A 14989-nucleotide genomic window follows, 5' to 3' on the forward strand; every position below is an offset into this window, starting at 1 on the left:
GGGTAGGGACTTCACCTTTTTCTCTAATCCACACAAGTTCTACACTAGGAGTGACATGTTTTTTACTCCATCGACCTTTTTGGATTCGGTGCTGTCCTACACAATTGGGAACATAGCCATTTCTGATCATGCAGTAGTGTACATGGAGGTTAAGGCCGATGGTGATGTGACAGGCTTGTGGCATTGGCGCATGGATCCTATCCTCCTGAAGGACAGTAAGTTTACTGAGTTTTTCTGCGGGAGTTTAAAATTTTTTGGGATATTAATTCGGGTCCAGCCAGTAACCTGTTGGTGCTCTGGGAGACTGCCAAGACCCATGCAAGGGGTTTGATTATTTCTTACTCGGTGACCTGGAAGCAGCAGAGGGGAGAGCAGCAATGTACGCTCAAGGCCCGGCTGAAGGCAGCTGAGACAGCATACTTTAACAGACTATCTGTAACCAAGTTGCAGTGGATTACAGCCCTCAGGGCTGCTCTGAATGCTGCGCTCACCCAGACAGCAAAGAGGGAGATTTCCTTTGTGAAACAGCGATTATTTGACTTTGGTGATAAATCAGGGAGATATCTGGTGTGCCTGGCCAGAAAGAAGAGTGCCCCCCATTCTATCTCATCCATCAGAGAGTGTGCTGGTATTCTCACTTGCGATTCCAAAAAGATTAACGCTGCATTCGGGAAGTTCTACTCTGAGTTGTACCGGTCGGAGGGCTGTGAGAATAGATTGACAAAGATGGAGTCTTTTTTTAAGACCTTGGACCTCCCAGGTGTAACTTCAGAGCAGGCATCTCTTTTGAATGCCCCTCTGACAATCCAAGAGATACAGGAGGCAGTGACGCAGCTCTAGAGTGGTAAAGGGCCCAGCTCAGATGGATTTCGGAGTGAGTTTTATAAGGAGTTCATAGATATACTGGCCGGGCCAATGTTGGATATATACAATTATTCATGCAGTCAAGACTGCCTCTCATCCTCTCTGAGAGAAGCAAATATCTCCCTTATTCTCAAAAGAGGGAAAGCCCCAGAGGATTGTACTTAATTGCTATTAAACATGGATTTTAAAATTTTGTTGATAGTGCTGGTGTTGAGGTTGGAGAAGACCTTTCCGTCCATCGTAAAGGAGGACCAGGCAGGTTTTATTAGAGGTCACAGGTCCTCTAATAACATTAGAAGAGTATTAAATATGGTTCAGGTATGCCAGCAAGGGTCGATTCCGGGCTTGGTAGTCTCCCTAGATACAGAGGAGAAAGTGAAGACTGCAGATGCTGGAGATCAGAGCTGAAAATGTGTTGCTGGAAAAGCGCAGCAGGTCAGGCAACATCCAAGGAGCAGGAGATTCGACATTTCGGGCATGAGCCCTTCTTCAGGAATCATGGAAATATGGTTCCTGAAGAAGGGCTCATGCCTGAAACGTCGATTCTCATGCTCCTTGGATGTTGCCTGACCAGCTGCGCTTTTCCAGCAACACATTTTCAGCTCCCTAGATGCAGAGAAAGCCTTTGACTGGGTGGAGTGGCCGTACCTCTTTTATGTCTTGGAACGGTTTGGTTTTGGAGAGGTCTTTGCCAGGTGGGTGGCAGTGTTATATAGTGACCCTAAGGCAGCAGTTCTCACTAATGCAATAAGGTCTGACAATTTTCTCATTGGTAGAGGCAGCCTACAAGGGTGCCCCCTTTCACTGCTGCTGTTTACATTGGTGATTGAGCCATTGGCAGAGGCTATCTGGTGGAACCCCAATATAATTGCCTCAGAGGTAGGATCAGGAGGGCATAAGATCACCCTTTATGCAGATGACGTTCTTCTTTTTCTAGCTAAGCTGATGATATCTGTGCCCTGTTTAATATAAGTAATTAATCTATTTGGCTCTTTCTCAGGGTATAAAATTAATTTTATAAAGTTGGAGGCCATGCCTGTGGAGGATCTTGTCAGAGTACCCGATCTTTGGAGTGGAATCCAATTCCTTTTCAGGTGGCCACAGGGAGGTTTCCTGTATTTAGGCATTTTTATAGCTCTGGCCTTTGATCAATTATACAAAGCTAACTTTGTGCAGATGCTAGAGAAGGTCATTCAGGACTTCAGCACTGGGAGGATCTTCCAATATCCTGGTTGGGTAGAATAGCTCTGGTCAAAATGAATGTTCTTCTTCATTTATTATATCCCATGCAAATGCTCCCTTTGAAGTTGCCAAGGGAAGCAATTAGGCTTAGCAGTTGGCTCAGTTCTTTTATCTGGCATCATAGGTGGCCTCTTATTAACCTTGCCAAATTGCACCTCCTCCAGGGGATGGGGGTTGTGGACTTTTCAGGTTGTAAGAAATGGATGTAGGATTGCTCGCTGAACTGGAAGGTTCATTTTCAGATGTTTTGTCTAGGCAACATCTTCAGTGAACCTCTGGATAAAGCAATGCTGATGATTCCTGTTTACACTACATTCCAATGTAGTGTTTGGATAAACAGGCAGAAAACTAGCCACAAAACGACATGACCCTCTCTCTCACCAATATCCTTTATACTGATAAGGAAGGACACCACATCGACTGGGACAACACATCCATCCTAGGACAAGCCAAACAGAGACACACACAAGAATTCTTAGAAGCATGGCATTCCAACCGGAACTCTATCAACAACATTGAGTTGGACCCCATTTACCACCCCCTAAGAAAAAGAACAGGAAATGATATCACCACAGGAAATGACATCACGAACCCAAAGAAACCTAAACATATAAATAGAAAGCAGGAATCATCAGCAGTGCTTCATCTGGAGACTCACTGAAGGTGTTACCTAGTATGGTGACGAAACATCTGAAAATGTACCTTCTAGCTCAGTGAGCAAACCTACATTCAGAACCTCAACCTTAGCTACAAATCTTCTCAAAACTCGCTACTTTTAAGAAATATCAATTAAGTTCCCTATTATCCTATGTGGCTGATTGCGCTTACCAGGAACTGTGGTCAATTTGGCTGGACATCGAGGCTTCCCAGGCAAAATGGCCCCTCATTAATTTGTTGTTATTTGATGAGGACTGTAATGGAGCATTGCAGAAATCCGATTGTCCTTAACACAGTTAAAGCATGGAAAATGATGCAACAAAGCGAGGGCAATTTACAAAAAACTTCCCCTTTTCCTGCCATAGTAGGAATGTTAGGAATCCGGCCGGGATCAATGGATTCTGGCTTTAGGGTCTGGGAGTCTAGAAGAGTCTCCTGTTTGGGAGATTTATTTGATGGGGAGGTCCTGATGTCTTTCCAGCAGCTGAGCCAGAAGTATGAACTGTCTAGGAGGGTCCTTTTTTGTTATTTTCAGATTAGGGACTTTATACAGAAAAAAACTACATTAATGGTTAGTCCCTGTAAGTCTGATGTGGAGAGAAGAGTACTTCAATTTGTGGGTACTCTCTCGGTCAGCACCCTCTATCATTTATTGGGAGGTAGTATATTGAAGGACATTGAGCAGCTGTGCGGGATCTGGACTCAGGAATTGGGGGTAGAGATCTTGTCAGAGGCGTGGGAGGATATTTAGGAGAATGTAAGGAAGATTTCAATTTGTAATAGGACGCAGGCTATGCAACTGAACGGGGCTTATCTGGCACCAGAGTGGCTTGCAAAATTTAAGACAGGAGCGTCTCTGATGTGCCCTAAATGTAAAACAGATAAATGGTACTCTTACTCATTGCTTGTGGTCATGCCTCAAGCTTTGTAGCTGTTGGGGCACTATAGCGAGTGTTTTGGAAAGGATCTTGGGAACCGAGGTCAAAATAGATCCAGTGTCCTTCCTCTTGGGTCTGTCAAGTCTTCGCTCTTTGGATGCGCATGGGAAGAAACTGTTTAATATTCTTTCATATTGTGCGAGGAAGAACATCCTGATGAGTTGGGTGTCAGAAAACCCCCCAGGACTCTCTGGGTGCTGTAACTTAGTTATGGAGCACATTCCCCTGGACTTACTTACAAATATGGTGCACCAGAAAATGGAACTCTTCTGCAAGACATGGTGGCCCTTTTTGAACTATATAGACGCAGACTTGTCAGCTATATTGGTCAGGGCCTTTGTGAGCCACGAGGACTATGTCTGACAGGCCGGGGACCCCTGGAAGGAAGAATTCCAAACAAATACGGGTATGCCAACTGATGCTCCTGGTGATGGGCAGCTTGGGTGGGGTTGCGCTGAATGTTGTAACTAAATTTAATTTACCTTGGTTCAGTCCGATTTATTTAGTTATTTTTGTTTAATGTATTTATTGAATTGTAGTATGGGTAAGTTTTTGTTTCTTTATCCTTTTTTTAAAACTGTTTGTGGAGTAGTGTAGTAGTTTGTTTACAGTTATTGTTATATTATAAAATTGTTATATTATTTTGTAGTAATTTTACAATTTTGTAAAAAATTCAAAATCTTTTTTTGCAGTAAAAATATTTACAAGAAAATAAGGAAGCAGAAGGATCTCAAGAGATTTGAAACTGGAGCAGGTCTGCTAGATGTCAAAGATCTGTGATCACTGTTTCTGATGTAGACATTTGAGCATTTATAAAGGAAATTTCAGATCATTTATTAAACTTGTTAAGAAGAGATATTTAAATGTGAAATGTTAATAAATTAGACAAAGAGGAATATACAATATGTGTCAATTGGGGAGCTTCAGTGAGCCAATTAAATAACAGGCTGTTGGTGCAGAGGTGTCAATCTCAATCAGGTTATGAAGGCAGCTTATGTTCTTTATCTTAAGTGTTATTCTTTTTAGTTTCTTGCCTCAGTAATTTCTGGTCCATCTTCTATCTGAGGAAGACAACTTCCTGCTGAGAACTGCCACCTGGCCCTGACCACTTGCTGATATGCCCTTTATGTAGGGGCTGCTTGTTTATGCTGTATCAATCACTTGTCTGAATCCTTTGGAGCAATGACCACTGGGCAGCTACTCATGATATCAGGATGACAGTTGTCCGCCTGTCCACCTTCATCTGAAAGCTGATTGTCATGCTTTCTGAGACCAAAACATTGGTCTCCAGACATTGTGTTGATAGTAAGGAGTATATGGCACCAGGTAATTCTTTGAAGTTCGTTCAATGGCACAACATGAACTCAGTGATTCCTGTGACCTTACTTGTACTTTCTCTTTATCTTTATTTACGAGAAATGTGAAAAACTGCTGTAACCAGCAGTGAAATCAGAATTCATGCTACACAGGAAATTGGAAGACAGGTTAGTTTTAAAGGGATGTCAATTTGCAAAGAGGGTTCCAGAGAGTTTATAAATTACAGAAACAAGGAGATGTAAAACTACACAAGGACTTGAAATGAGGGAAAATAATTTTAAAATCAATACTTTCCCAATTTTGTAGCTAACATAGATCGATGAGTACAAGATTAAAAGGTGATTACATCTCAATAGACAACAGGATGCCTGAAATGTCAATTCTCATGTTCCTCGGATGCTGCCTGACCTATCGTGCTGTTCCTCTCAAAACAGAATTCTGGAGCTTGTCTCCATGTAATATCTAAAGACAGCTAACAGTTTTTTTGCGTGAAAAACAATATGAGACCAAGATATGATTTAACAATAAAGGTAACACCACCACCAGTACTCAACACCTTGCTCAATCCAATTCATAAGTTGGTTATTTTGTCAAATAAATATTCAATATTGTAAAATCACTGGATATTTAGTTGGCTGTGAGACAGGATCATTGATAGTTACAAAGACATAACATTGAATACAAGGCTATCATGCATTCATAATGAACCAAAGAAAGATGCCCTGCTAAACTTTACCATCTGCAATCTGAGCTGTACACTGAAAATCTTCTTAATTGGTGCTAAATGAGAATCTAATGTCACAGCACACATCAGTACAGTGTAATGTAAAGCAGCCCAGGCCAGCCTAGTATCACAAATCAGACCATGGGTTTCAAATTGGTTTCTAACCCCTTCATGTGTATTGCTGGAAGGGCAAAACACAAGCATGCTTTTCATTCAGGACTGTCTTTCTTTTGACTTAGATAATGTCCACAGTCTGGGCCACAAACTACAGGAGATCACAGTTCAGTGTTTTGAATACCATCTCTCCCTTGAAATATTGTCTGCCGAAGTTCTTTTGACCACCTTTAGGTGAAACATCCCATGGTTTCTTCTCAGAATCAAAGAGATGTACAGCACAGCAGACCCTTAGGTCCAACTCATCCATGCTGACCATATACAGTACCATTTGCCAGCACTTGGCCCATATCCCTCTAAATCCTTCCTATTCATACATCCATCCTGATGTCTTTTAAATGTTGCAATCATACTAGCCTCCACCACTTCCTCTGACAGCTCATTTTCCATACACATACCACCCGCTGCGTGAAAAGTTGACTGTTAGGTCTGTTTTAAATCTTTCCCCTCTCACCTTAAACCTGTGCTCTCTAGTTTTGGAGGGGAAAAGACTTTGTCTATTTACTCTATCCATGCCCCTTACGATTTTATAAACTTCCACAAGGTCACCCGTCAGCCACGAATGCTCCAGAGAAAATAGCCCCACCTATTCAGTCTCTCTGTATAGCTCAAACAATCGAACAGTGGCAACATCCTCAGGAATCCTTTCTGAACCTTTTCAAGTTTCACAACATCCTTCCGATAGCAGGGAGACTTGAATTGCACACAGTATTCTTACAGTGGCTTGACAAATGTCATGTACAACCACAACATGACCTCCCAACTCCTATACACAATGCACTGACCAATAAAGGCAGGCATACCAAATGCCTTCATCACTATCCAATCTACTTGCAACTCCACTTTAAAGAACAATGAACCTGCGCTCCAAGGTTTCTTTGTTCAGCAACACTCCTTGTCTTAAACAAGGACATAAGGCTGAAAAGCTCAGAGATGTGTGGTGAAAGTTCAGTGAACGGATGGTGTGTAAGCTGCTGATTGTTACAATACCTTTCATGCTTTCAATAAAACCCTGGCAGATATGAGAAGCTGCAACACTCTGGTGCCGGTTGTGCTACATTAGTAACTGCAAAGAACTGACCTTTAGAAAGCAAGCCCAAATAGTTAGGGTAAACAGGACGTGAGGTACTGGCCATTCCTGCTGGCATTATGATATGAAAAATATAAGCTTGACACAAGATTTGATAGTCCCATTAGCTTCTATTGGACTGTTTCTTAGGCAATGTTTAAAACAGAACCCATCACATCTGTAGTTCAAAATGTTTGAATCATTCCCAAGTGCTTAATGAGATAAATTTTAATGTCAGTTCACTTCTGTCTTACTTCAGTCTTAAAACAGATCACTGACCCTTGGAATGATAAACATTGCTGTGCTGAATTGACACAGCCATTCATCCATAAAACTGCAGAGCAGAGACAGCATGTCATATCCTTCAGCTTCTACTTCTATTTGTTCTCAGGTAGCAGCGTGTAATCCACAGTGGAAATTTAGACAGCCAATGAAATTACATCCTTAGCTATCTTTTGATATGTTTGTTTTTCTTTTACATTTTGTACTTAAATGTCTGAAATGTCAGCCACTAATTCTGGATAATGATCCATTTTTGTGATCATATTAGCTTTCTGGTCAAGAAGGATATTTTACACATTAAGCATTAGGTCCGCAGCAGACTCAAACTGTAGAATCCAAATGTTGCTGGTAAGGTCACAAATTCAGGCATAAATATTAAATCTGGTTGTAGTCTCTTGTAAAGTTAAGATCTTCAAGTTAAAGCCCTTGTAAGGAACTTAAAAGATATAAAATATATTTCAAGATCAATATTATTCTGAAATACACTTTCAAAGTTTATTTTGTACAAATTCTTAGAAATATTGAAGCATGTATGTACTAAAATGCAATAGATTGTATGAAATTGATAGGCTTGCCTTATGTCGTACGCTTACACTAATCTTTGGTGTTGTTCCTATTTATCACTGGTTCAAACTGCCTCTCAATTTTTTGAGAGATTTAATTATTATTTTATTCTTTTCACTGACTGGAAATACTGGGAGGAACTTAATGAGGCTGGTGGCTGAACTCAACGATAGAGTTTATTGTACAAGGAAATACTGGAGCTCCAGGGAGAGAAAGACACTAACAGCACAAATGTCAGCTGTGATCCTTCTCTTCCCCCCGGAGCACATGTCAAGATACTTTTATACATTTTATGATATAATAGGTCAGTGATGAGGTTATTGTCTCTATAACATGGCTTATTGTAAACATTGCAGAATCGTTAATAGTTCTGGTGCAGTCATCGTCAATTCCAGCGCAGCCTTTGTTAATTTCAGCGCAGCCATTGTCAGTTTCAGCATAGGCATTGTCAGTTTCAATGTCTGCGCGGAAGTCTATTACTATAATAATGGGCGCTAATCGCTCTTCCTGAGAAGGACGATTACGGCAGCCCTGTCTATTATCGCTCTATATTGAATCCATATCAAACTGTTAACATTTCTTTTAGAGGCTGGACCAAGACACTTCAGCGGGCAGTTTATGCTACTGATGTGTATTCCCTCTCCCCTATCTGCCTTAAACTAATCAACTGGGTTATGAGTGCATTGTGCTGGCATTCTTGTGGCCCCAGGCATGTCTGTGTTTGCTCTGCTGTCTCTCTCCATAAGGTGGTCCAGCGGCCATCTGTTGTGTCAAGTGGCCAACTTATGGCTCAGTGGCCATCTTGTGTGTCCGTGTGCCTGGTGTCACCCTGCTCCATGCCATCTCCCACTTCAGTTTTACGGTAGAAAGATTAAAAGATGCTCAAGAGCAAAGAATTAATGGTGTTAAGATTTAATAGGAAGTTGTGTGGTTGGAGGAGATTCAAACAGTAAGATGTTTTAAGACCATGCAAGGATTTAAAAAGGAAGAATAAGAATTTGAGAACATGGATCGAGTAAATAGACTAGGTCTTTTCCCTGGGGTGGGGAAGTCCAGAACTAGAGGGCATAGGTTTAAGGTGAGAAGGGAAAGATATAAAAGAGGGGCAACTTTTTCACGCAGAGGATGGTGCGTGTGTGGAATGGGCTACCAGAGGAAGTGGTGGAAGCTAGTACAATTGCAACATTTAAAGGCGTCTGGATGGATATATGAATAGGAAGGATTTAGAGGGTTATGGGCCGGGTGCTGGCAGCTGGGACTAGATTGGATTGGGATATCTAGTCAGTATGGATGAGTTGGACCAAAGGGTCTGTTTCCCTGCTGTACATTGCTATGACTCTGACTGAATTTTAGTGAGTACGGTGGAGATGGGTGAAAAGGATTTGGAACATGTTATGGTGCAGGTAACAGAGTTCGATGTCTTGGATGTTGACAAGGACTTTCAAATAATAGGCATATCTGCAGATAATAAAGACATTGAATAGAGTTTCAGTGGCAGATCAACTGAGTTACAGGTTAGTCAGAAGACGTTATTGAGGTAGATATAGAAAGTCTTCATGAAGATGTGATATGAGGTTGGATGCTCATCTCACAATTAAATATGAGTCAGTCTCAGACAGTTGACAGGGAAAGAGATGTGATCAGTGGCTAGGGAATGGATTTTATGACAGGGAAGATCGACAATGGGACAAGTCTTATATGTTTTTAGCTGTGTCATGTTCACGGAAAGATTTTGCTGCAAAACCTAGCAAGATTTCCCACCGCATCTTACTAAACCTACCTCAATATCTCAACAGGTCTGGCAGTATCTGGTATTGCCCTATCTTACCACATGCCGTTCCCAGAACAAATTGCCACTGTAGATATCTGCTCAAAGACAACCGATGAATTTACACCCTTACCCATCCCGTGCACCTGCACCATCGTTCACCTGAACAATTGTTGGCAATCCAGTGTTGTTCTTCACTGGTATTATCATGGCACAATAGCCACAAAGGCACAATGCCCATGGCAGATAGCAGTAAGGCTGATACTCCCTTGCAAATGCCACCCTATTCTTTCACTGTTTAATCATCACACCACACTCCATTGTTACATTCTAAGTACCCTGTTCTCAATGCCCACTGGAAACCCACAACCTGTCACTGTCCAGTAGAGAAATATCACATCCAGGCAAACAATTGGACAAATCTGAATGTGAGCACTTTCATCTGTCAAACTGATAATTACTCTGCCCACCTAGCCATTTTCTAATAGCATTTCACATCTAGAGAATAGAAAGCAAGCTGGGCTCCATCTGGTCATGACAAGCAATCTGTCTGTGTGTCTGCATTCAAGAGACTTTAATACAGCAATACTGATAGCCTTTGGCTCACGTTGAAGTGTCAATGTACTAACAGGCGTGGCATAGCAAGGCAATGCTAGGGATGGACAGCATGAGTATGTGGGTGAGACTGAATGAGTGCTAATACAGCAAGTGAACAGTCCAGAGATGCAACCAGGTTCAATCTATAATTTGGGTGCCTGGCCATGGGTACATAGTTTTGCAGTCCCTTTTGCAGCTTTTCAATGCTTGATGCCAGTGTGTCCCTGCAATGAGAGTCAGTCGTATGCTTCCTAAGCAGTTTACAAATGTATTGAAAGATGGTCATGTGGATTTGACACATACCAAATGCCAATGTCCATGGCTGAGGGCTGTGGTGACAGGTGTGTAAAGAACTGAGTTGCAGTTCGGGTGGAAGTAACATGGAGGTTATTTGGAGTAAGTAGCGAGCTGCTTGTCCATGTCAAGGTTTCTTGATGTCTAGCTTGTTTGTTGAGTTTGTTAAGACAGGAATCGGAATATTAATGAGACAAGTTGGGTCATCAACAAGATGTTTAACAATCAATTGTCCTCTTAATTGACATGTCAGCACCACTCAGTAAGAAACATACCGCATCTCTTGTGACAAGTGTAAAAGGCAACAAGGAGTGTTCCCACCATTAAGCTGGGTCTCACTGGATTTCTTGTCCGATTCTGCCACATGTCTCACTGGAACCCACATTGCTCCGGCTATGATTCTGGCCAATGGCATTGCTTTTCCCAAAACCTACATTCATGTGAGGGAAATTTCTGCTCTGCATCATGAATCTGACAGCAAACCTTTGGCAAAAGAATGGCGACACTGGAAAAGATTTTCCTGCAATAAATGTTAGGACCTGGATTACATGGCCTGAGACTTGGGGTGGAAGCAAGGTCAACCAAGATTGTCAAGGTGAATGCAATCAGTATCTGAAGAGATGATAGGTGAAATGGCCTAATTCTGAGCCGCATACAGTCTATAGTTCTGTCCTATACAAAGAATATTTAGAACACATTAAACTTTAAATAATCCACTTTGAAACTCAGAATTGTTTCAACAACCCCTGTAGATTGGCCAGCAGCTCGCATAGACAGGAACTCCTCCCACTGAAGGACAGAGGTACAAATCTTACCTCACAGGGCTAGGTGCAGTGAGGTTTGTGCTGGTGATGGAGGACTGGGGTACCACTGACCTAAAGGTGATGGCTGATTAGGATCAAATTTATTCTGTTGGTGGAGGGGTGAGGGTTGTTGGGCGAACGATATGTCCCCTTTCTCATTCCTGTGAAATTCTGCTCTGTAACTGTAATGTCGCTGCCCAGGGATGTGACTGACCTGATTACCCTGCCATTAGACAAAAGTATTTGATTGGCACTGTTTCCTTCATCATTGCTCCTGACAATCAATTTATCCTCCTTGGAATATCTGTGGTGACTTACATCAAACAATCAAAATTTTCTACCAGAGAGACGAGTGTTAACACAAAACAGGTAATTATAAATTAAGTTCTTCAATATGGCCAGTAACTTCTGCCAATGAAGATCCATCTGAAGTTTCTTCAGTAGCAGCAGAAGGATAGCATGACTCATCTGGTGCAGTTTAAGGTCTCTTCACATCCGTGAGCTCAACATGATTTTACAGAAGACTATCTTGATGTGGCTGAAATGTCGCAGCAAGTGTCCTTATACTTGATGCTTCACGAATGATTTGGACTCTCTATGGAAAGAAAACTGAATTCAATTATTGTAATCCAATGATTCAATTCTATCATCTAAAAAATAACACATTTTCCAGTAATAAATTGGGGAGTTAATTCTGAGTAATTTTCCAGCCAATTATCCTCATAAAGTTAGTCTAAGCAGGAAGGCTTGCTGTCAGCACCATCCATGCATGTTAACAAACTCTGCACTCATGGCAGTATATGTGTTACATTGTAGGACATGAAAAAACATTCAGTAAGTAATAGAGATGTAATAACAATTTAAAAGAATGAAATTCCATAATTTGTTTTTGTTTATTTGCGCATGGGATGTGGATGTCACAGGCATGGCCATTATTCATGGGCGGCACGGTGGCACAGTGGTTAGCACTGCTGCCTCGCAGTGCCAGAGACCCGGGTTCAATTCCCGACTCAGGCGACTGACTGTGTGGAGTTTGCACGTTCTCCCCGTGTCTGCGTGGGTTTCCTCCGGGTGCTCCGGTTTCCTCCCACAGTCCAAAGATGTGCAGGTCAGGTGAATTGGCCATGCTAAATTGCCCCTAGTGTTAGGTATAGGGGTAAATGTAGGGGTATGGGTGGGTTGCGCTTCGGCGGGTCGGTGTGGACTTGTTGGGCCGAAGGGCCTGTTTCCATACTGTAATGTAATCTAATCTAATCTAATTCATTGCCAATTTCTACTTGTCCTCAGCAACGGGGAGCTAACTTCCCAAAACTGCTGAAGTCAGTTTGATATAAGTATAGCAAGAGTGCGGTCACACTCTCCAGAGCTCCAGAATTTACAGCTGGTTAAAGAATTGTAGTTGTGGTTCCAAGTCAGGATGGTGTTAACTTAAAGGGGAACTTGTATGATGGTGTTCCCCCAAATCTGCTGTCGTTGTGCTTTGAAGTAATGGAGGTTATGGTTTGGAAGAAGCTGAAGGAATCTCAGTGAACCACCATAGCTCATCTTTTAGATAGTACACAGTGCTGCCAATACGCACGAAAGGTGGGTGTGAATGTTTAAGATGGTGGATAAGCTAAGGTGGAAATCAAGCAGTTGCTTTGTTGTGGATGCCATTGAATTGTCAACATAGTTGGAACTGCACTGGTTCAGGCCTGTAGGAAGTATTCTATTGTAGTCATAATTCCATCTTGTAGATAGTAGAAAGGGTCTGGGGAGTTAGCATGTGAGTTATAGAGTCATAGAGGTGTACAGCATGGAAACAGACCTTTCAGTCCAACCTGTCCATGCCGACCAGATATCCCAATCTAATCTAGTCCCACCTGCCAGCACCTGGCCCTTATCCCTCCAAATCCTTCCTATTCATATACCGATCCAAATGCCTCTTAAATGTTGCAATTGTACCAGCCTCCACCACTTCCTCTGGCAGCTCATTTCATACCCGTACCACCCTCTGTGTGAAAATGTTGCCCCTTAGGTCTCTTTCATAGTTAACTGATAACAAGTATTCAGTCTCTAACCTGCTCATTCAACCAAGTTTCTGGATGATGGCAGAACCACAATTAGGGAATTCAGCAATGGGAATACCATTGAATGTCAAGGGAAAGCACTGAATTTGTCTCTATAAGGGGCAAGAAATTTTTAGAGCAATAAATATATGTAATTTATGTAATTACTGTTTTATAAGTTGTTGCATTTTTTTGGAACTTTGGGAAAAAAGATCTAAACAATAGCACTTTAAAACACTTTTAGTGGTCGGCACGGTGGCACAGTGGTTAGCACTGCTGCCTCGCAGCGCCAGAGACCCGGGTTGAATTCCCGACTCAGGCGACTGACTGTGTGGAGTTTGCAGGTTCTCCCCGTGTCTGCGTGGGTTTCCTCCGGGTGCTCCGGTTTCCTCCCACAGTCCAAAGATGTGCAGGTTAGGTGAATTGGCCATACTAAATTGCCCCTAGTGTTAGGTAAGGGGTAAATGTAGGGGTATGGGTGGGTTTCGCTTCGGCGGGTCGGTGTGGACTTGTTGGGCCGAAGGGCCTGTTTCCACCCTGTAATCTAATGTAATGTAATGTAAAAAGGAGGAAGAGAGACATAGGTTGTGACCACAGTGAAGTGAATCAAATGGAAAAATAAACCTGCACTGCTGTCTGATTCAGCAGTGAATTTTCCAGCTGACTGCCTCGGCTGTTTGATTTTAAGTATCTCTGGACATCAGAATTGGTTCTAAGAAAAATGAACAAATAGCAAAATTCACAGCTGACCTTGGAGAAACTTATGTGGGGGAGCTCACAGCAGGAGAGCAGTTAAATGTCTAGTTTTAAAGTATAACCTTACTTTTTATTTTGTAAATTTAGAATAGTGAGTAAAATGGGTCCTTTTTTGATTATATGTTTTTATTGAGATCTGTCTTTTAAACTTTAAAAAATATAAAAACATAGATACTAAGTTAGTCTGGAGCAGTGTTTTTTAGCACAGCAAGACTATGCTATTTTTTGTGTATGAAGATTGTTAAGATGCAAAAATGGCCTTTAGTAGAGTGATGTGCTCTTCTTATTGCATATGGGAGATTAGGGATAATTTCCACGTTACTGATGATTATGTCTACAGCAAGTGTGTTTGGTTGCAAATCCTACTGGATGATATGGACCGGCTGAAGTGGTAATGAAGAGTTTACAGGATTTAGGAGGGGTGATGGATGGCAGTTGCAAGAAGAGAGATAACCTGAAGATACAGTCAGGAAGATGGCTTACCTCCAGGAAAGATAGGATAGGGAGAAAGGTAGTGCAGAAGTCTCCTGTGGCTATCCCAGGAAAATGTGGGGGTGATGGACTCCCAGGGGAATGTAACACGAACAGCCAGGGTTCTGGTATGGAGACTGTGATTGTGATAGGGGACTCTTTAGTCAAAGGCACAGATAGGCGTTTCTGCAGCTGACAGTGAGAAATCAGATGATGTGCTACCTCACTGGTGCCCAGATTAAGGATATATCGGAAAGGGTGCAGAATATTCTCAAAGGGGAGAGGGACTAGAAAAGGTCAATGTACACATTAGAACTAATGACATATGAAGAGATAAGGATGAAATTCTGAGGAGAGAATATAAGCAGATAGGAAGGAATTTGAAAAGGAGGTCCTCGAGGGTAGTAATATCTGGATTACT

General features: G+C 42.0%; 1 protein-coding gene across 10 annotated transcripts in view; it reads right to left on the reverse strand.

Moving 5' to 3' along the window:
• Positions 1-9092: 9092 nt before the first annotated feature.
• LOC122557767 (myb-like protein X) overlaps positions 9093-14989 on the reverse strand; it is an 84677-nt gene continuing 78780 nt past the window's right edge. For all 10 annotated transcript variants that reach the window (XM_043705741.1, XM_043705737.1, XM_043705738.1 and 7 more), the window contains one exon: positions 9093-11888. In XM_043705741.1, coding sequence (XP_043561676.1) covers positions 11869-11888 — 20 coding nt within the window. In that variant the 3' untranslated portion in view covers positions 9093-11868. The remainder of the gene's footprint in view (positions 11889-14989) is intronic.

Source organism: Chiloscyllium plagiosum, chromosome 16 (assembly GCF_004010195.1).
Source record: "Chiloscyllium plagiosum isolate BGI_BamShark_2017 chromosome 16, ASM401019v2, whole genome shotgun sequence".
In the NCBI taxonomy this organism is placed as follows: Eukaryota; Metazoa; Chordata; class Chondrichthyes; order Orectolobiformes; family Hemiscylliidae; genus Chiloscyllium; species Chiloscyllium plagiosum.